At 48.7% G+C, this 26,052-nt stretch overlaps 1 protein-coding gene across 23 annotated transcripts; it reads right to left on the bottom strand.

Annotated features, from left to right (window-relative positions):
- Positions 1 to 1,144: 1,144 nt before the first annotated feature.
- ZNF648 (zinc finger protein 648) lies at positions 1,145 to 26,016 on the bottom strand. 23 transcript variants are annotated; one of them, XR_006168889.1, is made up of 12 exons: positions 25,954 to 26,016; positions 24,469 to 24,544; positions 22,925 to 24,338; positions 19,733 to 20,959; positions 16,283 to 18,714; positions 15,782 to 15,938; positions 14,284 to 14,397; positions 13,211 to 13,358; positions 6,015 to 6,156; positions 4,005 to 4,209; positions 3,404 to 3,526; positions 1,145 to 2,175 (listed from the first exon to the last, which is right to left on the bottom strand). XR_006168889.1 is itself a non-coding variant. In XM_042819332.1 (5 exons), exons 4-5 carry the CDS (start codon positions 20,844 to 20,846, stop codon positions 19,686 to 19,688), a joined length of 1,041 nt encoding a protein of 346 aa, XP_042675266.1. In that variant the 5' UTR covers positions 20,847 to 20,959; positions 22,925 to 24,338; positions 24,469 to 24,544; positions 25,954 to 26,016; the 3' UTR covers positions 19,106 to 19,685. The 23 variants fall into 23 exon arrangements, 6 of the variants coding, with proteins under 6 accessions (XP_042675266.1, XP_042675261.1, XP_042675260.1 ...); XR_006168891.1 differs by having other exon boundaries at positions 16,299 to 18,714; XR_006168892.1 differs by having other exon boundaries at positions 15,782 to 16,460; positions 16,829 to 18,714.
- Positions 26,017 to 26,052: the final 36 nt, after the last annotated feature.

Below are 26,052 nucleotides of genomic sequence, written 5' to 3'. Positions count from 1 at the left end.
TGTCTCCTTCTGGATCCATGCTGCAGGTGTGCAGAGCTAGGAAGTGATGGGCTGTACTGGTTATCCACACACCACATGTGCTCTGTAGCTTCTACGTGTCCTGATATGACTGTAGGCCCAAGGAAAGGGGATGAGAAACAGAGAGAAGATTACAGGAGCAAAAAAAGCTACAGGAACTAAGGACCCAGCACAGCAAGCTGTTCAATGCCCTGGGCCATGGCTCTCCTCACCCTGCACAAACAGTTTATGCAAGCAGCCTGGGTGCAGCCTCTCCCTGGGTGGAGCACAGCAGCGCACACAGGGACATCGTGCCCTCACCAGGCTCTTGCAGCCATCACCCAAAGCTTGGCACAGCCCTGAGCAAACAATTTGTTCCCTGCAGTTTCCTTCACCCAACAGATAACCCAGGCTTTGGCAGGATGCATCCCTGCAGCTGAATACAGAGCTCCTATAGTGGTGTGCAAGCTGGCATCCTGCACCCATCAGACATTGCTGCATCAAGATAAAGCTGTGCATAGAAGCAGGCAGCAAGGAGAAGTTATCCCACGAGGCTAGAGGGTCCCAGAGCCAAACACCCTGCCCTTATAGCAGACACAGGCTCTGGGATTGTAATCTAATGCTCACTACCCCAACACCTCAGCACTCCGTGTACATCTCACACTTTAGCCACCAACAATTCTCTGTGGCAAGCCCATCTACAGGCAAGCCCCAACAGTGTTTCATTACTATTTGACACCCTGCAATCGACAGCTGGGTCTGAGGGACCTGCGGAAAGACACAGGGGTGGGCTGTGGTGGGAGCATGGGGATGGGCTGGAGCCTCTCTCCCCACACTAACACCGGCTGTTCCCAGGCAGTCTGGAAGGGCAGCGGGCTGGAGCAGAGCCGGCAGCCACCATAAACCATCCCGCAGTGATTTACAGCCGCCCAGCCTCCCGCAAGCACAGCAGCTGCTGTGAGCTAGGAGCTGGAGAGGAGGAAAAACAGCAAAGCCGACAGGAGGGGGAGAAAAGCAATGAGGAACGGGCAAGAATACTGGTCTAGTTGGATGTGGGGAGGATGAAAGCCTGCTTTCCTTGCTCTCCTTCCCTCCTTTATTCCACCCCCCAAAAAATCTCTTATCTGCCTGCAGTGAAAAACAAGGCTTCCTTTGAACCTTTTTTATTATTATTATTATCATTTTTTTATGGGGAAAGGACACGTGTGCTAAAGCGGGGGCAGCCCATGAGCTCAGCCCAGCACCTCCCCTCCATCCCCGAAGAAAAACAAGCGGCTCGGAAGGAAGAAAGGGAGAAGGAAAACATGCCGTTCCCTGCACCGCCGCCTTGGCAGCGCGCAGATTGGCCGAAGCCTGGGAAAGGGAGCCTGCTTCGGTGTTACCGGGCAGATTTGGAGATTTTGGGGGGATGGAGGCAGGGAGGGGGGAGCAGGACACCCGCGCGCCTGCGTCGTGAATGGAGCATGCACAGGGCTGGTTTTGTGATGCTGGATTCCAGTTCGCCTCCGCCGGCGCACTGGGACACGGCCTCAGCCGCTTTGTTTCTTGCACTGCTATTTGGGGGAGGCAATGAGGGGTCAGGGGGGGTCCCATGCTCTTGCCTGGTTTGTTCCTCGCTGCGCGGTGCCCGGCTGAATGTGCTCATTGTGCCAGGAGCTGCCATCGGCACACGGCCAGGGCTCCCTGGGCAGGGGCCCGGTCCCAGGGGGCTCAGAGGGAGGGAGGGGAAATAGGAGGGGAAAAGAAAGGAATAAGAAATCGAGAGCAGGGTTTGGAAATGGGAAATGTCACCGTGCAGAAAGGGGTTTGAAAGGGAGGGGGAAATTGTGGCCAGCATCTTTGTCTGCTGTATTTGGCATCCAAAATGCCATTTTTCTAAGGGAACAGTAAAATAAGTCCCCCCATCACCGTCCTAAAATGTTGATTTCATCTCCAAAAAGGGCTTGTGGAGAGATCTGCCTTGATGCCCACATGGGATGCCTCTGCTGCTCTCCTGCACGCCACATCCCGCACATGGGGAATGGTCCTGGCTCTGAGGGATGGGCTCATGCTGTGCCATGTAGCAATCCATCCCAAATCCATCCACCAAGCTCTCAGTTTGCCTTGATGCCATCTCCTTCACCAGCATGGGCTGAGGATCTCCCGTGGTGCTCAGACTGTACAGCGCAAAATCACAGCCTAAGGCAAGAGAGAAGCATTTAAACAGCAGCAGAAAAGGATATATTTTTGTTTTTAAACTTGTAAAAGACCATTGATTTCTCTAGGCCGGAGACCAAATGAAAAGTAAAACCCTTTCCCATGCCACAATGGCACAAGGGACATAGCTTAGAGGGCATGGTGGGTATGGGTTGGAGTTGGACTAGATGGTCTCAGTAGTCCTTTCCAACCTTAGTGATAATATGATTAATCTTTCTTACTCATTGGCATGCAAACCAGAAAATCCATCATTTTGTCCTGAGCAGAGGGAACAGAAAAAGGTCCAGAGAGCTGGCTACCACGTAAACAAACAGGATGACACGGAGACCCTCCCTGCTTCCTGGGGCTTATTTGGTGATTCTTCCATGAATTTCCTTGGCTTTCCCCAGCAGAGCAAACTGTAGCATCTGTAGATACAGCAGTTGGGGAACCACACATATTACAGGTCTACCAGGTCATCTTTCTGCTGGCCATGGGAGATGGGGAAGGTGACAGCAGTCACCCTGTCAGGAGACAGGGCCCCAGGCACCTCTACAAGCCCAGCAAAGCCCATAACAAAAGCATTTTAAGAGTGACACTCATTAGGGATAATGGTGAGGTGTTTTCATTTGTGTGTGATGTGAACTCCTATTCATGGTTCCTCATTAAGACACAAAGGACCTGTGGACCTGTCCCAACTTTGGGTTGGCAGCATCCTATGTGATTGTGACCATCCCTTGGACAGGTCACCCAAGGGCAAAGAGAAAAAAAAAAAAAGCAATTAAAAACCAGGCCCTGCCTTGTGCTCAGCCCCAGCTCAGGGATGCTCTGCTGAGGTGACCCAAGACATGACCTTGGTCTTCTGCCCTCCTCCTGTTCACTCTATAGTCCAGTCAAGGCCAACACCAAAGGATTTTAATTAAAACCTTTTTCCAGCCACAGTGGTGGGCATTTTGTCTCTTAATTGCCGAACAGACAGGCTCTCAGAGGAACGAATGGTTGTCCAGTTGGCTGGCATACCCTGCCCAAGCCAAGGGCTGGGAACACTAGCACCAAGCACAAGAAGGGTCTTTCAGCATTAAGGACACACAGTGTGCACAGTAATGCAAGAGGAGCACTGTCATCATCATTAGGAGGCAAAAAGGAGAAGAACACTTTCTTCTGCCTGGCAGGGGTGGAAACTGAGCTCAGCGCCTGCCGCTGCCAAGCTGGAAAACTGAGGGACAATCACCTCCAGTCCTCATGCCTCCTTCACCTTCATTTGCAACGTGCTTGCCCCCAGCTGACATTTTCTGGAATAAGGATGGTCAGATCTGCACCCTCTGATCCAGCAGACATCTTGGTGGCTCCTGACCTGGAGGTTTTAATGTCAACGGAGAGACACTGCCATGAGAATCGCCAAGAAATACATAGATGTGGCACTGAAAGCCGTGGTGGTGATGGGTTGGCAGCTGGACTTGATTTTAGTGGCCCTTTCCAACCTTAATAACCCTGATATTCTAAACATGCACCTGCCTTTTGAATGACAGCATTCAGGTGGCGACTTTCTCTGCCACCTCCAGACATCAAAGTCCTACTTTAACATATGCTATTGCTCCTCTGGCCCAAGGACCTTGTGTTCTATATCAATGAGCTTTGTATCACTACTGTCGCTCCCATCTCTCAGCTCACAGAATTCTCTCTCTAAAACCACCACAGATCATGCAGCACTCCCCGAAGGATTACTCAATATTAAACACTGCTAGCACCACTCACTTGGTAGATGCAGGAAAACCCCAGCTATTGCCTGAGTGCCCTGTAAGGGCGATAGTTTGGATGTTGCACAATCTCACCTGTTAGCTCTTTGGTTTGCTTGCTTGCAGTTAAAACCTGATTTTGCCTACAGGGAGTAGCACAGAAAACCAACATGTTCTTCAGTTACACCACAACGATTTCTTCTTGTAGATGAGAAGATCCCTCCTTTCCATTTATGAGCATAGCATAAGCTTCAGGATGCACTTAGCCTTTTTTTGCCCTGGAATCCTTGCCAGCTTTCACCTGGAAAACAACACGAGCATACTTGTGATTGAAGAATGTTGACCCAAGGGTGAAAACACGTTGGTAAGGAAACAATTTTCACTTTCAAACACTATGGCTTCGCTATTTGGAAACTCTCTATTTCATGTTCCCGTTCCCAGCCAATTCACATTTTTGCTTTCAATCTTTGCAGCCTCAGCCAGGCTCTGCTATGCGGGCTTGTTGTTAGTGTGTCATGGAGAGCAACACATACCTAAGGGAAGGAGTCAATGCATGTTGAAGATGGGCCTGGCCAAGTTCCCTTTCCCTCTCCCGCTCCAAATGTCCCCCAGCTTCGGAAAAGTTTGCCTCCAACTCTGAACTCGCTTGGCCCCACCGCTATAAATAGATGGAACAAAACCTCCCAAGCCAAATGCCCTGAGTGTTTAGAAAGCTTTGATCCCGCGCTGCTTTTGAGTGCTTGATCCCTTCCTGCTAATGCAGCTTGTGACCATATTGCAGCTCAAAGTGGGGTGAAGAAGGGGGAGGGGGAAGGTCTGTGCCATGAGACCCCTGGTGTTGTCCCGTACGGTGCCAAGACACATCCCTGGGGCTTTGCATCCTGGTGGTCACCGTGTCACTCCCCATGTCTGGACAGAACAGACCATGGGTTAAGCCTCCTTGGTGCCAGCTATGGGTTTTCCCTTCTGTTTCCCTTTTCCTGTGGGTTAAGGGCACTTGCTCTCCCCCCCACAAACCCTGCTGGGTGTGCCTGCCTCTTATGTCTTGGCATTGCTTGCCTTGGCCAGGGATGGAAATGGAAAGAGACAAACATCAGGAGAATAAAAACAAAAATAACAAAAAAAGGGCTGCTCTTGCAGTATTTCCAACCCATCAAGCCCAGGGTGGGAATCTCACAAGAAAGCTGGCTCTCACCAAACCCCAGGCTGAGAGGGTTGGGTAGCGGCCCCAAGACTTGACAAGTCCTGCTGAGATCCCAATGGGTACAGAGGAGATCAGCACTGTGGCTGTGCCACTCCTCAGCCCCCCATATCCCTCCCCTACTCCAAGCCAGTGCAGCCAGAGCCCTGTGCGCACCCCAGCACTCACACGGCTCCATGGACAACCAGGACAGACAACACAGGACAGATGTGCAGCATCAAAACAACCTTCCCACCATGCTGCTTTAACATTTCCCAGCAGCTTTGTGGCAGCCCTACAGCAAACCAAGCTGCATCAAGCTAGATACAGGCTTCTTTGCAAATCCCATTTGAAAGGAAACTCTCTAGTGTTTCAAACTTCCTGCCTTCTCACCTTGCCCTGCGCAAGGCTGCAGTGCTGCAGTCACAGTTCTGTGGAAATGCAGGAAAGCTGGTATGAGCTGGGGCTGGCATGGGACCAGCCCCACAGCTGCGTCCCTGGAGAGCTGGATTAGCTAATACCACATTGGGAAAGGGCTGAGGTCAGCCCCATCACCCTCTGTCACTGACAGGGACAAGAGAGCTTGGATATTGCTCCAGAGGGAAACTGCAACTAAAGAAGAACAGTTTTTTGAGTAAAATGATACAGAGCTCATTGCGGAGAAGAGCAGTGCTCACCTCTCCTCGCTCCCTGTACCTCATGGTACCTATGATAGGGCTCAGCACTGCTGGGACACGTACAACCCTCACAGGGAACACTCAATCTGATCAGCATCTGCACAGCCCCCAGCCTGGGCTCACCATAGGAACACCCATCCTCAGCTCACCAAGGATGCAGGGCTGGGCTGTTGATCCCCATCCATCCATACTTGCTGGGGTGCTTTGCCCCATTTGTCCTGCTCACTCCTCACCAGGAACAACACTCACCTACCCAGGAAAATAGCATCCAAAAATCACCCTGGAGAGGCTCAAAGTGGCCCCATCACCTCCACGCATCCCACGGTGGCTGGCAGGAGGCTACTTTGGAGGCGGGCGCTGGCGTGGGGCTTTGTTTTTTGTCCTGTTTACCCTGCAGAGAGGAACAGAGGAGTTCAGTGTGCAGGAATCTCGTGCCCTCGCCCTGCTCCCCCGCCACACGAAAGCTGCTGAGCAAACAGGAGGATGCAGAGCCCCGCTGGCACCCGCTGCCTTTCAGTGGAGGCAGCCCCACTGCCAGCTCTTGCATAAGTGGCTGTCTCAGCTCGGTGCTGTTCTCGAGGCTTTTTTCTTCTTTCGTCCCACGGGAGGCATGGCCTTGGGCTTGGGACCACAAGAGCATTGAGCATTCCCTCCTGCTTGTTGGATGCATGGTCCATGTCCCATGGTTGCCTCCTGCAAGTCTCCAAAGCCAAACACAAGAGCATCTTTGCAAGGGCATCTCGATGCCATTACCTTCAAGGAGCATTCATCATCCTCCACGTTGCATAAGGGTTCTTGCATCCTATTTTTTATTTCTTTAAGTCCTATGTAACAATTCCTGATTAGAAGCAATAAAAATAATAATCCAAATGCCAGTCTCATGGATTTCATTATTATAGAAACCTGTGTGCCAACAGCCCTGCTTACCTGCACACTTCTGCAGTGGGGATCTCCTCACCTCACAGCACAGGGATTAGATCAAATTAACTCACGCTTGGAGCTGTGGCAGGATCAGGCAAATCCTGGCTTGGCTAGCTCTCTTTAAACTACATCTTGCAAACAGAAGGCCTGGAAACAGTTTTGCTTTAATTGCTTTTTAAAATGCAGCCAGCAGATGGTTTGGTAACCCGAATTCATGACTCTTTCCACAGCTCCAGGCTGCTGGCTTTGAAACCAAACCCAAGCACAACCCAGGTAGCGAGGGCCCCATCCTGCCTGCTTCACCAAAGCACCCACTTGTTGCACGGCACAGGAAAGCACAAACATAAGTTACACGACACTGGGGCAGCCCAGATGGGCAGGGATGTTCAAGCATACCTGCTTCTGGTCCCAAGTGTTATTTTTGGTTGAAGGCAATGGTCTGGCTGCTCCTGAAGAGCACTTACTGAGTGTAGAACGGCCAGAAATGAGGGGCAATTTGCACAGGTACCACAGTCTGTGGCCAGGGCCACTGTGTTCAGAAATGCTTCAACGAGCCTGGAAAGCCTGTGTGTTCATAACATAGTCTGCACCACAGGGAACGTCCCTGGCCACACATCCTTTCAACACCTGGTCCTTGGGGCTGCTCCTGTGCACCCATACCCAAGGGCATCCCAGCTGCTCCCAAAAGGCTACGGGTTAGGGAAGCAGGATCCTCTGCTCACCCTCACATGCAATGTGATTGCCAGCAGTCCCTTCACCTCTCCCGTTAGCCACATTGATGGGCCAGTGTACGGTGTGTCCCCACACCCATCAAGCTGGGAATGGGGACCAACAGGGCTGCAGCTTGACCTTCATGCTGCAGCAAAGTTTTAATAGGTTCCATACGTCTCTGCTGACCTAAGTGTTGTCCTCACCTCACTAGAACACCTCCGTACTCAACATCCCACACCCAGATGCACAGCCGTGCCCCAAAACCAGCCACATCCCAGTGCAGATGAATTAAGGCTGTCCCGAGAACCTCGCACGCGTCTGGTGAAGCAGACTTGTTTTTCTGTTACAAAGTAATTTGAAATTCTTGGAAGGCAATCAGGAAAGTACAAAGTATTCCAGCTCAGGACAGCCTGGGACTCATTCCTTAGAGGCACAATGGTTGTTTACTCAATCCCTCATACATTAATATCTAAAAATTCATGAGTTCAATTGTAAACAAGAAGCACTGACTTCAGTGGGTTGTCTACTTAACAACAGTTGTCCTAGCCTGAATGCTGATTTTGTTATCTTTCTTCTAATCTTACTATCAGAGGGTCAAGATTTCGCAAAAAAAAATTATGGGAAATATTTCAAGCCCATTTATTTCTGGTTTTGAAACGCATCCCTCTGAAACCCAAGGCCAAAGAAAGACTATTTCGAATCAACATCGAGGAGTGCAGGCAGGGAGAAGAGCTGTTTGTGCCAGCACTGTCCTCTGGCTCAAGAACAAATGAGCAAGAAGCCGGCCACAGATGCGCTTGTGCTGAAAGTCAGAAGATTCCTAACCACCACAAGGGACTGTCCCAAGGCAGGGGACAAATGGACACTAAATAATCCAAACTCAAACTGCTGCCAAGACAAAGCACAACTGCTTGCTGGAAGCAAAACAGCAGGCTGCCTGCGGTGAGCAGAGGTCTCACCTGCATTTATCAGACTCAAGGAACAACACGAGAGGAGGAGGGAGCTTCCTGAGCAGGATGTTCATGTATCTTTATCTCTGCTGCTGTCAAAGGGCAATATAGCTGAGATTGCAGGCTGTCAGAAAGCCTCCCTGCAGGCTATCTCCTGAGGACATCAACAAGCCCGGACAATCACCTTCACTCTCTTGATAAAGGTTTCCAAGCAAGTGAACGCCCAGGGAGCTGTCACCTTCACAAGTTATAAATCATAGAGCCACAGAATCACAGAATGGTTGGTTTGGAAGGGACTTCAAAGCCCATCCAGTCCCATCCCCTGCCATGGGCTGGCTGCCCCCCACCAGATCAGACTGTCCAGGGCCCATTTGTGGCCTTGGGCATCCCCAGGGATGGGCAATCCACAGCTTCTTTGGGCATCAGCTTGCCTGGGGCTGGCTCAAGCCCCAGGTACAGCCTGAAGATGAAAAGCCTGCAGCCCCTGTTGGAGTTAATTACATTTTAGCTGTAACCTACTGTCCCAGCCTGCAGAAACAAGGCAGACAAGTAGGGGTGACGGGACAGTTACACACTTACTGCCAAATCACTGTCCAAAGACAAGAGCACTTGGGCAAGTCCAAGTTTCATCCAACAAAGAAAACACCCCTCATTTCAATCTCTGTCCCTTCCTGCCCTATGGAAGCCAGTAGAACATGCCATCAAGAGCACTCACCAGTCTTCAATCTCTACTTCTTTGATCTCCACTTTGGAAAAGCCACTGCACAACAACGCTGGCAGTGCCACAGCAATGCAAGAGGCACCATTCAACTCGCTGTTCGTTTTGGCGAGCAGTTGCTTCTATGAGCACCATGTCCCTGCAGGACATTTAGGTCTAAGTTTGCATCCATACAAACATTCCACTGGAACAGAACAAAGCCAGGCTGTGTTTGGAGTCAGCCTCCCTGAGGACACACAGAACCATTGGGGGTTGGAGCTCAGTGATCTTTAAGGTCCCCTCCAACTTGAGCCATTCTACGCTTCTGCACTGATGCTACTCAGGCTGATAAACTCATTCTGAGGAAAGAATCCAGCAGATCACTTCAGGCGGTGGTGAAAAGGGATCCTTCTCCCTATCATGAGCTGGGATATCTCCTCCCTGACCGTCTGCAGGGATGGTAGTGAGGCAGAATGCCTGCCCATCCTGCCCGCCAGCTGGGCTGCCCCGCAAAGCAGTTCCATGTTTGTCTTGGACGACCTCCTGCTGGACCAGTGCTTTCCACTGCGTGGCTCTCCTGCGCTGTCAGAGAGCGGATTTCCTGCTGTTTGATCTATTTTTGCTGCTCGTTGTGCCGAGTGCCTCCTCGTTTCCTCCATCAGGACCAATCTTTCTGCCGCCTCAGTCTGGGTCTTGCTGTGGGAAGAGGGCTAGAGGTCAGGGAGCTGCTCCATCCCTCAATGACCCTGGAGAGGCCACATCCTAGCCCACAGGGATGGCACGTGGACACAGAGTGCCCTCTGCTGCTGCAGCGTCCGATGAAGACGTGGGACAAAGCAACATGCAGCTTTGTAAACCTCAGGACAGGCTGCCAAGTGAGCCTGCTGGCACACTGCTGCTAACCACAGCTCCTGGGGAGCGGGCTGGCAGGGGAAGCCCTAGTGGACATGTCACACCTGGAGGGACACCTCCGTGGTCCCTTAGCAGCCCACACCACAGGAAGGAGCACAGAGCATGGCAGAAATGGGCTGTTTTTCCTGAAACAGTGCAGGGAAGCAGCTGCACAGGGAGGCCTGGTTGCAGGCCAGTATTCCTCACAAGCAGATGGGGTGCAAAATGGACGCCTCGCCCTTCCCAGGCCACGAGCCAGCAGCTGTTCTTGCTGCAGAGGGCCCACTAGGAGCACAGAGACAGACATTAGTTAACTAAAGGCACAAACAGGTTCTGCACAACACTTTGCAGGCTTGGATGCAGCCTCTAGAGGTTGGTGGGTGCTCATCTTGCTCCCAGAGCACTGCCTGCTCGGTTTTCCTCACAAACCCTCCCATTTCATTTAGGCATAAAGAACCTCAAGGCAGGTTTCAACAGCACACCACAGGCGTCAAAGTTCATTCCCTGCTAACGAGACTCTCTCTTTCAGAGATAAGGCCTATTGACACCAGAGACCAATGGGGATTTATAGCATTAGCAGCACTCCGTCCCCCAGCAGGGTTACGTGGCACAGGCAACGTCCAGGAGATAGTCATCACCTGCTGTGAGCTGACACTGGCCTCTTCCTGGCTGCACAGCCTGCACGTTCCCTACCTCTGCTACAAGGGAAGGGCTCTGCCAGCCTGAAGTCCAGCTCCTGGCTTCACAAGGGACCACCCAAAATTCAGACTGTATGTCTGAGAGCACTGTCCAGGTGTTTCTTTGCCATACTTTTATCTCTAGATCTCTCAGCAGGCCCCCACCATTCCCAGTGACCACATCCCTCAGTGTCACATCTCCACGGTTCTGTAACACCTCCAGAGATGGTGACTCCTCCACCACCCTGGGCAGCCTGTGCCAATGCCTCACCACTCTTTCTGAGGAGAAATTTTTCCTCCTCCACCCAAATTTCCCCCTTGAGAGAGACCCCTTTCCAACTTCTCAGACATTCCTGCTGCAAAGCCTTCCCTGCTGGGACGTTCCCCCTGGGTGCAAAGCACAGCATTTGGGGCTGGACCCCTTCCCACCTCCATGACCCACACATCCTTTTGCTGACCCTACTTCTATCCCCAGCGTGCTGAGAGTGCACAGCCACTATCTCTGTGTTGTGCTGATCAGGAGATGCCTGGCCAAGAGGAGTGCCCCACTGTGTCTTGTAGTTATCTCACTGTGCTATAAAGTGCTGGCAACTGAAACGCTGAATCAGGAGTGCACAGCTGGAAGAAACACCTTTGGGTTTCAGCACCAGCGTGGACTTGTGCCAATTTGAAGCCTTTGATCAAGGGAGCAGAGGACAACCCAGGTAAACGTGACTCAGTGTCCATCTCCTCAGGAATACCTTGACCCCAAACATGCTGCAGTCAGCCAATGGGGAGGCCAAGGGGACCAGCAGCACAGCAGCCAGCAACCCAAAAATAATTTTCTAACACTACCTGGCTTCTTCATCACAATGCCCATGGTGAGATATAGCAGCCAACAGCACTGGCACCCAAAATCTCCCACACTACCGATGTTGTTGTTATCCTAAGGAGTCAGCAGAACTCCTCAGGAGCCTGCCCCAACCACAAGCAGCTCCTGTTTCCCTGAGCTCAGCAGCCCTGCCTGATAAAAGATGCAGTAGAGCAGCTTGGAGAGAAGGAGGAAAAGCAGCTCCAGCATTGGCTCACATCCCATCAGATAGGGCACACAGCCGCACAAAGTCCTGGGGTACAGCCCATGGTGCCCTGTGGCCCCTCTGGGGGACGTGAGGTGGGGACAGCAGCTTCATGGTTCCCATTCCCAGGCACATTCCCTGTTTCAGTTTCCCCAGCTGTCCCTATCCACCTGACAGGATGGATTTTTGGGGCATGGCAGGTGAGATGCTGGCAGAAACAGGGTACTCCTGCTCACCCCCACACTCACCGTGCCGGCTGCAAGAAGGAGCCAGAGCCACGGAACATCCCTACAGGCCAGCATCCAGCACTGCCTGAGGCTCTGTGCCGCCTACCGAGGGGGTGACATTGACCCTGTCCCCAGCACTACCAGCAGCACTCGCTAGGCGACAATGCCACCTGCTGCCCGCTGCCGGCCAGGACACCCCGCCACGCAGCCCCGCAGGGGACTGTCTCCATCCCGCATCAGACTCTGTCCCATCCAATCCCCTTCAAGCTGATTTTGAGCCAAATCGATGCCCTGAACTGCCTTAGGGCAAGCCCGTGGCAATCCCAGTGATTCACCCACCGAGTGCCACCAGCCACCTCCAAATCCCTGCCTGGATTTAATCATCTGGAAACACAACGATGCTATTTTTTTTTTAACTAGGAGCCATACCATGAGACACTGACGTATTTTAACCTTTCAAGCACTTACACATTGTTTCTACAGCTTAAGATAAAAGATGTTACCAAAGGGAGAAGAACAGCGATAATTATCTGCAGTTCATAAGTTTAACCTTTAGAGAAGGAATTGGGTTTCCAGCCCTGTTTGTTAAATGCTTTTAAGCTGCACTTTTCTAAGTGGCTGTACACATAATTATAAGCATATTATACTGATAGCTGGCATCCACAAGCACAGCCTGAGGCTGATGGTACCCCCAAAACTCAGGAGTAACAATACCACAGAAGGTCACATGGGAACAGATTGATGAGGTCCCTACAGCCAGACACCAGAGGGATGTGGGTTCTTATTCCCAGCTGCTTTCCTGGGGGCAGAGACCATTCCCAAAGTCAGGCCGAAAGTCAGGGTGACAGGCTTCTGCATGGATCTAGATGGCTTCTTTCCCATCCTGGTAGACTATTTCTGAAGGAAACAGCATGGTGATGTTACATCTAGCATTAATTGCTGGAGAATGGTGGGGAGAATGAGTACCAGCCTGATGATGCAAGAGGGGAAGGTGCACAGCAGGAAAGGAAGAACCCCACCATTCAGGGTCATTCAGGGACCACATAAAGAGCAGCCATCACAAAGAACCAAATGTCTTATCCACGTGCTGCAGGGATGAGGATTTCAGCCCACATTCAGTTCCCTTCGAAGCTCCCTGGGGCTCTGTGTCCTGGCTGCTTGCCCTATTCCCTGCCTTACAGCAGAGCATTGCCTCTTCGTCACACTGACAGGCAAAGTCAGTCTCGTTGGCTGTCTGTAATACATCAGGCTGCTGCACCCTGAAGGCATCGCTAGGTGCTGATCCTCCCCTGACAGCCATTCAAATTCGTATTTACCCATACGGAGTTGCCACTTGGCATCACAGCCTCCTGAACTGATGAATACGGGTGGGGAGAAGGGGGGGAAGCATCTGATGTGCTGGTTCTGGATGTGATTCTTTTTGTGTTAATTTCAGAAAATACTGTAGTTTGCAGCCAGCAATACCTGCAAGGGAAGCATATTTTAAGTGAGCATTGCAGGAGAGCCATGCAAAACAGATTTCAGCTTCACCCTTGCACACAACTGAGTTAGGTTCCCTTGGGGAGAGAACAGAAAAATGCTGCGAGGCCATGCATCGCCTTCACCACCCCACAAACCACAAGCTGGCAAGAGCAACCCAGTCCACAACTGGGACTGGGATTGACCTCAGGACAGCTGCAATTGGTCAAGAAAAAGGAAGAGGCATAGAAGCAAAAAAAACCAAACAACCCAGCATTGTCGCACCAGCAGAACAACAGCCATGCACAGAGATACCTGGCTGGTATTCTATAGATTATGTCAGATGGTTTTGCTGCAAGGTTGTAAACTGTAAGATACAGCCCTGAGATTTTGTGGCATCTTCTTAAATCACTGTTTTCTTGCCCAGGATGCAGGGCTTTGAGGTTGTTTTTTGTTGTTTATAATGTAGATGGCACATTACAAGGCTTTTTTTTCCCTTGGCTGCATCTTCAGCATAGATCTCTGCTGCAGTTAGAAATCACTCCACAGCATGTTGTTCACAGATCCGAGCAGGGAGGGCAGGTTGCTGCATTTTTCCTTAATTACAAGTTTATCCCTTATTTCAAAGGCACTAAAGGGAAGGAACCCTCATAAAAATTACCTTTTACAATGCCTAGAGCTCTCCCCAGCCTGACACCCTTCCCGGTGCTGGCAGGACCCAGCTCCCAGCTGGGTGACAGCACTGCCAGGGGACACATTTTGAGGTCCCCTGCCTCGATGGCACCAACTACAGCCTGGAGATGGCAAAGGAGATGGGCTCCAATCCAGCCCTACATGGGACTTTCTGATGCGCATGGAGAGGGCCAACCGCTGTCCATAGAGATGAAAAAGGGAAAAGCAGTGTTGCTGCACACTGAGAAGTGGTGCTCACCTGCCCTCCTCCCACATCTCCTGCCTTGCAGCAGCGTAGGAGCTTTCCTCCAGCACGAGCTCCCAGAGCTGCTTCACATGGCGCAGGGCAGAGCCTGCGGAGCTGCTGGCAAAGCTGCAAAGAGAATGAGTGAAAATATAAGCAAAGCATCAGTCCTGATTCGTTCTGCTGGTGGCACGCTGGGCACTTTCCTGCTGAGCCTGTGGGGCAACTTTCCCACCAGTGCTGTCACAGCTCCCACAAGTCCTCGCTGCTTTCTCATCCTCCTGCTATTTTTATTTCTCTGGAAATGCTCTGGGCAGCCAGGTGACCTTTATTAAGATTGGGGCTTTTTATACTGCATGATTCTGCAATAATACAAAGCTTTTTTTCCTTTGCTAAGCCATCCTGGAGAGGCTTCTGCTGCTCACCTGGCATTGCAACATGTGAGTCAAGATGAGAAACAACCACTGGACCTGAAACCCGGCAGAGCATCAGGGCCTCTGGAATTAACGACAGTGGCTCTTGCCACCATGTGCTTTGCATGGGGCGGGGAGAACCCTGACTACTAGGTTTAAATCCCACACTGGAATAGGTGTGGAAAACCACACTGAAACCTCCTCTCTCTCTGCTGCCACTGAGCAGTGCTTTGAACAGCTCTCTCACCTACAGCACACCAGGTCCAGTAATTACAAGCAAAATATTTGCACTCTTCACTCTCCTCCTGGGACAGCCCCTTCCCAAAGCACTGAGTGTTTTCACATCAATAAGCTCCTCTCTCAGGCCAAGAACAGGGAGCAGAGGGTTGGAGAAAATGGCTTTTCTCAAGTACCTGGTAGCTGAGGCAATTAAAAGAAAATTAAACTGACATTTCTAACTTGCAGCATAAAAGAGATGTGCAATGGTGAAATAATTAAAAGTTACTGCTGGGAACATCCTGTTCTCACCAGCTTGCTGAGAAGAACAAAAGGGCAAGAAGCAATTTTGGTGCTTCTTCTTTTGATTTATTTATTCCTTCTGTTTTGATAATTAATTATTAGTTATTGCTGTCTCCTCAAAAGCTGGAACCCAAGGGTTTTCCACAGGATAGCAAAGAGACATACTGGTCAATATCTGGTTTACCCAGTTTCACTAGTGACAAAAGCAGCTTTTTGCCAGCTAGGTCCCCTGCCCACAAAGGGCTTCAGAGCCCCATTTTCAGGTTTGCAGCACCTGCCTGCAAGATCTTTCCAGCAACCTGGGAGCAGATCCACAATGGAACTGCAGCCCATCCCATGCTGTCTCTCACCATCCAGCATCACTTACTTCCCAAGTCAGCTGCACCTGGGTATCTTGGGCACAGAAAGAGAACCTCTGGTTGGAAACCAGCTTTGGAGCATCCATACTTGCTCCTCCACAGAGCTCAGCTGGCCACATACAACAGCGTAAGAAAATTCTTGATGTTTTTCAAGCCAGAACATCCCAGGATTTTAGTCTCATGCACTTCCAAGACTGACTATACCCAGGGTTTAACACTGACCTTCTGGAAGTAAAGTATTCACTGTGGTTTTAGGATGAGCATCTCCTTGCCCTACACATAAGCAAGATGAAGATACTTCTGCAGTGTCTGCATGACTCTGCTTCAGCCTGTCCAACCCCCTGCATACAACTGCTTCTGGGAGGAACCTGGGAACAGTCTGGAAGAATAAGGAAAGCAAATGCTCAAATCACTGCTGGGGGTTGTGGTCATGTTTTATACGTCTGTACCCACTCATCCAGCAACAACACATGACAGAGAAGACACTATAAACTCTTCCTCAGTGGTGTTTTGTGGTGAGAGAAGCAAAAATGCAATTATAGCAATCTGTGTATTTAAAAGAAAGTCAGGTGAAAAGACAGGCGAGCGCACAATGCACCCCAAATTTGCTTCTCCTTCTCTAAGTGTGAGCAAAACAAATCAGGGCAGGCTTCTCCTTGATCAGAGCTGGCTGACTTCTGTCTCAACAGGGGCAAGAAAGCACATCAGTTTGTGGAGGCATACCCAAAGTGAGAGATACCCTTGTTTCCAGTTTGCTTTCACTTGATGTAGCAGGTTGGGCCTCAACAACATTGCTGCCAGCATCACGCACCCTCTGAGGCCACATCCCAGATTTTTTGCTCTTCTTTGGAGTGGTAAGAAAACCTGCTGCAGAGGTTAGCCGTGGTCCCACCTGGCTGTGCTACAACATTGCAGACACATAAATATATCTGTAAACAACATACAAATGTGCTTGTATTGTGATATTATCATAGCTGCTAAGGACTGGCCAGGCAGGGGGAAGCCTAGCTTTATTTTTCACTCTTGCAGTAATTACTGTGCAACCATTACAAAGTGGATGCCGTGTAACACTTGCAGAACTGAGAAGAAAATGATGTACTTAAAATTGAGGATATTATTTGTGTTTACACAGACTCCTCAATCCCCGAGCTATTTTAAAACTGTTGTTGTATCTCAAGTGAATACACTGGGAATAAATACTCTGTCTACAGACCTACTCATGTATGCCATGAGCAGTTTAAAAGAAAGTCTCTTGTGCTTTTAACTCACATGCACTGCAGTGGTGTTGAGCAAGCATTTGTACAGACACACAGCATACAACAGGTGTGCACCTGCATGCATCCAGAAGTGAGAAGGACCTGAGGTCTTGCATCTGTGCTGGCAGCTTGAACAGAAGCAGGCCTGCTTGGGAAGAATCACAATAAAAACAGTTCTCCAGCGTGTCATGCTCCACTCTGTATTTCTACATTCCACTGCTCACCAACACCATCAGGTGATGAGAAGAGCCTGCAATTCACACTGAGAGAGGGTCAGATGACTTCCAAACCCTTGTATTAAAGCTTGGAAGAAATGATGATCTCCAGGCTGAATTAAGTTGCAATGGATTTCCTGCAGCTTGTGCAGGAGTTTATGGAAGTTTCTTTGCAGAGGGTTCAACAGGTTTTTCCCAGAAATCATCACGCATTTTAATTACTCCCTTCACACATCCGAGCACTCGATATCCAAGTCAACCTTCCAGGCAAGTATCTTTTTAATAAGCTTTCAGTTAAGCCTAGCAGTTTCCATTTCACCAGCCATTTACTTTCCCCATTAAAAGGGCCTTTGTTCAAAACACTTTCACCATTATGCTTTTACAGGTACAAATTGCACCGGCTGCTAACCCCAACGAGCAGAATAACTGGATGTTCCTAATTACCACAACTGCCTAAGCAGAACAGTCAAACAGCATAAAGCTGTGCATACTGGTGCAGTTTAATTAGATACCAAACCCCCCTACAGCAAGAGCACAGCATACCAAGGGAAAGCAAGATGCTGAAAAAGGGGAGACTGTGGCTGACAACTCAATATGGGTTTAGAGGAGGGTGTATACTTAATGTGTGACAGCTCCCAGGATGGCTTTGCTCCTTGCTGTCCTCCCCCTCTCTGGGTCACTTCAGACTACAACGCAGTCCCTACACAACAGCACCTCTCTCAGCAGGTTATTTACCCACCGTTTCCTTCTAGCCAGAACTCTTTCCATTTGAAGATCTTTCCTTACAGAGATGAAGCAGCCCTCAGATGAGGCCTGTCTCTGAAAAGCCTTTCAGTATTGGCACTCCCTGCAGGGGTAGAAGTCTCATTCACCGCTTTAGTAAATGTACATGGTATGGAGGGCCTTGGCACAGGTATCTGCATTACATCATTTCAGAGACAGCACAACACATTCCTAAGAACAGGAATGCAGATCTGATCCCTGATCCAGAAACTCCTTTGATGAATCAAATCAAAGCAATCCACTAGTGAGACTGAGAGAATTAGTCTCTTTTCTGCAGTCAAGCTGAAGTGCTGCTGAGGACAGTGGTTCAGCTTGATCTGAGCCAAGGACCTCACATCAAACGCTGTACCAAGCATGAGTGCAGCACGCCTGCTGAGCAGCCATCACCCCAGGAACAGCATCACATTCAGCCCAAGCTCTTACACACAGAGTCTCAGGACTTCACATCTGCACAGAAACACAGGAGAATACAAGCTATTTTTACCTGCAAAAGAAGCAGGCAAATGGCACAACCACTACTTTACATTAAATAGTCTGGTAGTAAATGCAAAGGTACATTACCCTGAAGTTTTACTTTCACTCTGCTGCACAGCCTCCTGCTGAAAAGGCAGAATGCATTAGACAGAAACTAGTGAAATCACAGCAGCTGGCAGGGAAAGGAAGCAAAGCTTTCTGACAGAAAGGAAATCTGAGCTGGCACTTAAGGGCAAACTGGATGCTTCTACCACAGTAGTTAACAAGAGGCTATTGTAAGCATCATGATTATGCTTCAAAGTTAAAACCCCATTACCATAACAGTGGCAATACATACCTCTTCCAAAGTCACACTCCCGTAGAATTTGGCAACATCTACCTGAACCTGCAGTCACAGTAGATATTTTTCTTCACTGACCATCTGCACCTAGATGAAAGTGAAGAGTCTAGCAGCCACTCTGAGTAGCACACAGACATGTCACAGAGCGAAAAACTTGGTTTAGTTTGGAGAAGCTTCCTTAATTCCCAAAAGGTTTAAATGAAGGAGGCTCCCATGCAACAAGCAGCAAAGGTGGCTTAAGCTGGGTGTTTCTCCTGCCCTCTGCATTTTGTATTCTCCAACATTTGCTACCGCAGTACTCAGTTGGACAGATTTTGAGTGCACGGTTCCATCATAAACATGAATGTATTTAAATGCCTCACCTCAGGAATGTGCAACCTCATAGCAAAAACAAAGCTCTTACTAACAGTCCATTAACAAATAACATAATGATGTGTAAGGAACTGGTGCTCCTTTAAATAGAAACATTTATGCAATACAGCTGACAACTGTTGCGTTTATTAAGGAATTGTTTTGTGGGTGGGTTGTTTTTTGTTTTGTTTTTAAATAACAAACGTGATACTTCTCTTCCAAATAAAAATGCATAATGGAACGAAAACCTCAGCAGAATGTAAGAACAGATACACGGATGACTATGGACTGTTCTGACTTAAAGACCTGCAACAACAGATCTCCAAAGCCACTGCCAACCAGTCATCACACTCCAGAGGGCAGAGCCAATTTGTCCAGTGACCAGGACTGCAGAGAAAATTCCCACAGCCCATGCATCCCTGCAAAAAGCTCAAGCAGATGCACCTCCCATTCACACTAGTGACACAATGCTAACACATGTGAGCTATTTCAGTCTTCACAAGTCTCACATTTCATTACTCAGTGGTAATTCAGTAAATTATTCACACAAAGGCAGTTTAAAACCAGCAAAGTGCAAGCTCTACCAGCACAAGTTCCTGTGCTTCCCGCTGCTGGGATGTGAATCTGGACTGGCTGTAGTGCATGCAGTGGAGTGCTTTTCTCAAGCTTCTTCAGGTAAGAACCTGAGAGCCTACAATCACAAAGAGTTAAGATTTGTCCAACTTGTGTGTGCGCTCGTGCCTCCGTAGGGTACCTGACTCGGTGAAGGAATGCCCACAGTAATCACAAGAGTAGGGCTTCTCTCCGGTGTGGATGCGCTGGTGGCGCTGGAGCGAGGCCAGCCTTGTGAACGTCCCTCCACACTCCTCACAATAGAAGGGACGCACCCCAGAGTGAGTCTGCTGGTGTCTTTTCAGCCTGAGCAGCTGGACAAACGCCATGCCACATTCCTGACACTTATAGGGCTTCTCCTGCCGGTGGATCACTTTGTGTTTGGAAAGCAGGTTTGGCTTATCGAAACCTTTGCCACACGTTGGGCAGGCGTAAGGCTTACAGTCTTCTTCCTCAGCCTTGTGGTTGTCTGCACAAGGCTGATCGGTGTACTCAACAGTGTGCTGGTTACGGTGCACTATCGACCACGGGTTCCTAGCCATGCCGTTGCCTAAGATCACCATGGAGCGCTCTATCTTGTGCACATTGCGGAGGTGCCTCCAGACATCAGCCGTGCGAATGAAACCCTTGTCACACTCTGGACACTTGTGTGGCCTGTCACTGTTATGAATGAGCTTGTGCATGCGTAAGTTTGCTGCACGGAAGAACTCTTTGGCACAGACAGGACAGCGGTACGAGTTTTCCACGAGGTGAGTCCTCTTATGCTGCTGCAGCTCACTCGGCCCCTGGAAAGAGGCACCGCACTTCTTGCACCGACAGGACAAGGCCTTCCCAGATGCAGGCTCTGCATCAAACACACCACCAAGAAGGGCATTTTCATTATCACCACGTGCTCTTCTCCGTGATCTCTTGGAGTGCTCAGAGGAACCACGCTGCGAGGTTTTATCTTCGTGCCGCAGGTCCAAGTTGGTACTGGAGGGGACAAATATGCCAGCTGTACTCTCACCTTGTTTCTGGTAATAGGTCTGATAGATTTCTTTGTCTTCACGCTGCAACTCTGTAGAAAGTTCCTGTTTATCTGATGGTCCTGCAGAGTTGCGACAAGGACTGAGCGTCTGTGAGTAATTCATGCCCACCTCCTCCTGGAGGCAAGACTTGTAGCCCACCTCCTTAGTGCTCTTTCTGGAATCATTTGACAGCTCCTCACCTGTATCACAAGTGCTATTTTCAGAGTCCCAGTCCACCTCCGCATCCATCCTCTGATGTGTGTGCTGTGTTTATCTGCAGCTCACTGATGATGTAGATACCGAGAGCGCCAAGACTTTTGTGGTAAACCCATCTCATCCTCAGCTCACTTTACAAGCCCTTCCTACAAAATAAAACACATATTTCATCAGTGATTTTCTGATATTTACAGAAGATAAAATTAACACAGTGAAGTTGTTTTAATTATTATTAAAATAAAGGGACAGGCCATTATTCATGCAGAAGGAGAAAAAAAATCATCTACGTCGTAGATGCAGATTATATATTCAACATTTAGAATACACACAAACTATGTTGAAAAAGGTTAAATCTTCTGTCATAATTCAGCCTCCTAACTGTAAACTGTTTAATAACATACACTTTAAACTCACTTAAAGACAAGAAACCTTCAGAGCTCCAAGGTGCAAACAAACACGTTAGACAACATCCTGCATGTATCTCCCCACAAGTCTTCATCCAAAGACTCACAATCATTTTTACCTTGCTAAATCAGAACCAGTTACAAGGTACTGCCTTTCAGTAAGTGGTTAAGAAATGCAACAAGATCAAGGGATGGTGTCAAACTGCCAAACTTGGCAGCAATAGAAGGAAGTACTGAAGGCCTATGGAAGGAACACAGCTGTGCGAAAGGTGGGTTTGGGAAGTTCTGGAACACTTTTGGTCTACCATCCTATCACAGCATTCTCACAATCATCCTGAGGATGTCTGGGATACTATCAGCTGGTATCATGCAGAAAAGACAGCATATGAAGCAGCAGCACAGAGAGAAAGGCCTAACAGAGCTGTCCAGAAAGCTTCCTAATCATCTTCCTGGCCTTCAGAGCATAAGAATCCTCCAGAACTGCAATCTGCAGCAGCTTCAAATTCTCTGGGTAAACAGCCCTTGCTGGTAGAAAACACGAGCAATGGTAACTGGACTGAAACACTTGTTTGAGTCACAGATTTTCTTCTGAGGAAGCTGCTTTCATTTATGCCATACCAAGGTGTGGATTTGCAAAGGATTTCTAGGTTTGTCCCAGTGGCCTCTGCTGACAGCTCCACAGGGAGCTTTCAATCACCTTGTTTAAAAACACACTGAATTGCTAATCTAACCTCAGAAAGCACATTTTCCCCCATCTCTTGTGTGCTCCTCATACCCCTACTTTCTCCTTAACATCCATTTTTCATATTCCCTTTACTCCCCCTGTTTCTTCAGCTCCTCACGGCTGCTTTTGTCTGGGTAAGACTTCTCTGAATATAAGCACATGTATATCCACTCAAATGCATGTAAGCATGTAAATACAGAATTATTTATGCGCATACATGTAAATATAATGCTCATCTATTTGGTTTATGTTTAAGTAGTTATAAAGGCAGTATAGCTACACGCTCTAAATGAAAGGCCCCATTCACATCTCTGAAAGGCCGGTTTCATTTGAAACACAAACTGTGCTTTCTTCTGCTACAAACACAGAAAACAAGCCTGAATTGATCTTTAATCACTGCCTGGAACAGAATGGCTCATGTCACCCATCAGCATCAACTGTTCTTGCTAGCTTAGTAATGCCTGCATGAAAACAAGACTTACTCCTCACCTCCTGCAAGGCATGAGCACCACCAGCAGCACACCTGCAGCAAATCTGAAATCAGGAGTGAGTGGGGCATTTCACAAGAGCACTATTTCCATCACTGTAATGGCACCCCTTTGGTACATTGTAAAATTCCATTTGTCTTCTTAAAAACCACAGGAGGATAGCAGTCTGCAGGCATTTCCAGGCTCCTTTCCTCCATCCCTTACAGCCCATTCACAAGCCACCAATGTGAAGCAAGAACTTTCACCACTTGCCTATCATCATGTTTTAATTTTTTGGAGGCTCTGCAGCCCTCCCTCCTGTCTGTATTCCATGTCAGCACATTTTACTCCCAATGGCCCATTCTTACGATCAGCATCATTACTATCCAACACGAGGAATCCAAACTCCAGACCCCACGAAGCCCCGCCACAAACCTCCCAAAAGCTTCTCTTCCACAGCCAGCAGCAGCTCCTGACCCAGCTCCCCTAGCTATTATGCATTCATCCCCTACTTACTGTACTGACCAGCACCGTGCTCCCTGCAGTCATAATCACTCTCCAGCATCACCAGGTAATCTTGCAGAGATCACTGCTGCTTTCAATGTTATTCTGCACTCTGGTCAGCCATCTCGGTGTATTTTCTTAACTGAGCTCACACGTTTCCAAAATGGGTATATACAATTAACAACAGATACAGAACTCAAATTAAAAACAACCAAGAATGTACATTACATGCCATATTTGCATGCTAGTAAGTTTTGCCATCTAGAAAAATCTCATGAAACCAGAAACTATTCTTCTAGGATGCAGAGCCAAGGAAAAGAAATCTAACCACTTCCCTCACAAAAAAGTCATCTACTTTTGTACACGCAAGTGACAGTTTTATTTCTTTAGGCTAGGCACTTAAAAAAAAAAAAAAAAATAGGCAACTTCCCCTTAATAATGGTTCTTGAATCTATGACAAACTCACATGCTGCATAACATGGAGAACCTTGCAGAGAAACTGCTGCCATTCCAACTCCTGCAACTAGGAAGACACTCGTTTTTTCTGAATTTGAAGTCTTAAATATTTCTTACTGTAATGCAGTAGTTGGGCAGCAAAGGCTTTCTTCTACCTAGGCCCAGGAACACAAACTCCCACACCTCCTCCCCATCTCCAAGACAAGCACACAACCCTCCTCTCTGCTCATCAGCGCTCATTTCAACTGGACAAAGGACTTCCCAACTGACATTCATGAGGTTTCTCTAGTCAGTGGATCGTCTTGTGTTGGGAAAACAGGTTAATAGGCTTACAAAAACCTTTGCCACATGTTGGACAGATGTATGGCTTACACCTTTTTTAGGTTTATGGTCATCTCAGCACTGCTGATAAACGTTGTTCTCACTGTACTGTGTGCTTGAGACTATGGATTCCTAGCCTAAAATCTTTAACACTCTACCTTGTGCATATTTCACAAGTGCCTCCAGGTATCAGCCGTGTAAATGAAACCCATGTAACACTCTGGATGGCTGCATGGCCTGACACTAGAATTAATTCACAGATTTGCCACATGAAAGAACTCTTTGACTCAGGCAAGACATCAACGTGGGTTTTCCACAAGGTGAGTTTGCTTGTGTTTCTGCAAACGACTTGCATCCTGCAAACAGACATCACACCTATTGGTTCTGTAAGTCAAAGCATCTCCACCTTCCAGGCCCTACTACAAAGAAGTAGAATGCTTTGATTAAGAAGAATGACCACCCTCGCTTACCCCTCCTTGAGGTTCTTCAGAGTAACAGCACTCCAAATGTTCATATTCACAACGCAGGTTTGAAGGTGACAAAAACCCCAGCAGTGGTTGAATCACACTTCCAGTTGCAGGTTTCTAAGGTCAACTCCATCAGTTCTATGAGAATTTCTTCTCAATCTGAAGGTGCAGCAGGAAAGCACCTAGGAGCAGATAGCAGTCCATAATCTCTGATATTTGTTTGGAATTATTCAAGTATTCCTCACCTGTCTGAGAACTGTCATTAATAGAAACCAAGTCCATCTCCAACTTATGGTATCATGTAGCACTTACTTGTTAGTAATTGTGGAAACAGGCAGTACGAATTCTCCTCAGATCCTTCATAGTTGGTTTCTTTCACATCAGCTTCCTTAGAAAAGAAACAAGAATTCCATTAAGATGCTAATTTAATTAAAAATACTTTTGAAGTGTTACGACCTAGGTATTACTACTAATCATAACGAATAGGTTAGGCTGAAGACCCAGAATAACACTATAAAGTAGACTCTTTTTCCTGCTATTAGTCCGAGATAAGACAGAAGAGAACTTCTGTGTCAGGTAATACAACCAGCACATACACACCTCAACACTTACACCCACAGAAATATCAATATGCTCAAACAATTTATGAGCACAATCTTCATACTAGCCTCTTGTTTTCAGTAATGAAGAACAGGCCTATCTGCTAATGTTTCCCTTTAAATCTAAAGCAAAAAGAACAACATGAAAAATGAAATTCAGAGGTCTTATCACATGCATACTGGTCTTCAGACTAATATGCTTGGCTCTACCAAGTTCTTATTTTTATATTTTACTCCTAATAATGAGGTATTTTAAAACACAGCTTGCCTCCTACTTCATATGCGCTATTTATGAGCACACAATTTCATTAAATTCTACATTCCAAGCATTTTCCATCAGCCTTGATATTATTCCAGCACAAATAAATAAGCCCTAATCAAGGGGAAGGAGGCAGATCTCCTACCAAAGCTGATTATAACACATGCAACACGCTCCAACCACAGAAAGGGACAGAGGGCAGTACAAAGTTCTGCAGCACAGTTCAAAGAAGGCTCATGAGGTGATGCTGTCCTCTCTCAAATCCCAGGCACCACTCCACTACCTAAAGCCTGCTATTACAAGATGCTTTTCCACAAAGCCCTCTCTTTAGGATCTTCCAGGTCTTTGGGTCCCACTCAGATGGCATCTCACAAACAAGACATCCAGATGAGAAGAGCACACGGAGAAAACAAGCCCTAAGCACAGCCAGTGTGAGGTACTGTTATCAGACCATAGAACAGCTTAGGTTGGAAGGACCTTAATGATCCCCCCACGGGCTGGGGACCAGCTCAGGCTGCCCAGGGCCAACCCACGGCCTGGGGCACCTCCAGGGATGTAACTCTCGCATTATTAGGGCGACTCAGGAACGCCTTTGATAACAGACTCAGACCTACACTGAGCACGAAGGCTCTTCTCTGCGCAGTCCCATAAACCACACGCAGGACGCTTCGAGCCGTGCCCAAGGAAAGTACGCACTCTGCAACTTTGGTGGGTTTGTCGGTCTATTTTTAATATACATACATATTTTGCTTTAAAAGAGACCTGCAGGCGCATCCCTGCCCTCAGCTGCTCCACCCGAGCCCAGCTCCCAGGCAGCCCGCAGCCCTTTGTTCCCCGCTGCCCGCCCTCTCCCCCGGCCAGCATGGCCAAGCACAGCCGGAGTGCTCTCCCCGCCCTCTGCTCGGCTCGCACACCCCTCCGCCCTCAGCATCCCCTCACCGTGCGCGGACGGCCGGGCCGGGCGCTGTCCCCGGCGGCCTCGGCCCCGCGGGCGGAACGAGGGTAGCGGCACTCAATGTCCGGCCCGGCCGGCGGCCG

The sequence above is a fragment of the Centrocercus urophasianus genome, unplaced genomic scaffold (genome assembly GCF_019232065.1).
Source record: "Centrocercus urophasianus isolate 14NV4802_14NV808 unplaced genomic scaffold, USGS_Curo_1.0 seq_18, whole genome shotgun sequence".
Classification (NCBI taxonomy): domain Eukaryota; kingdom Metazoa; phylum Chordata; class Aves; order Galliformes; family Phasianidae; genus Centrocercus; species Centrocercus urophasianus.
The sequence above is the reverse complement of the archived record's forward strand: the minus strand, read 5'-3'. Positions and strand labels throughout refer to the sequence as shown.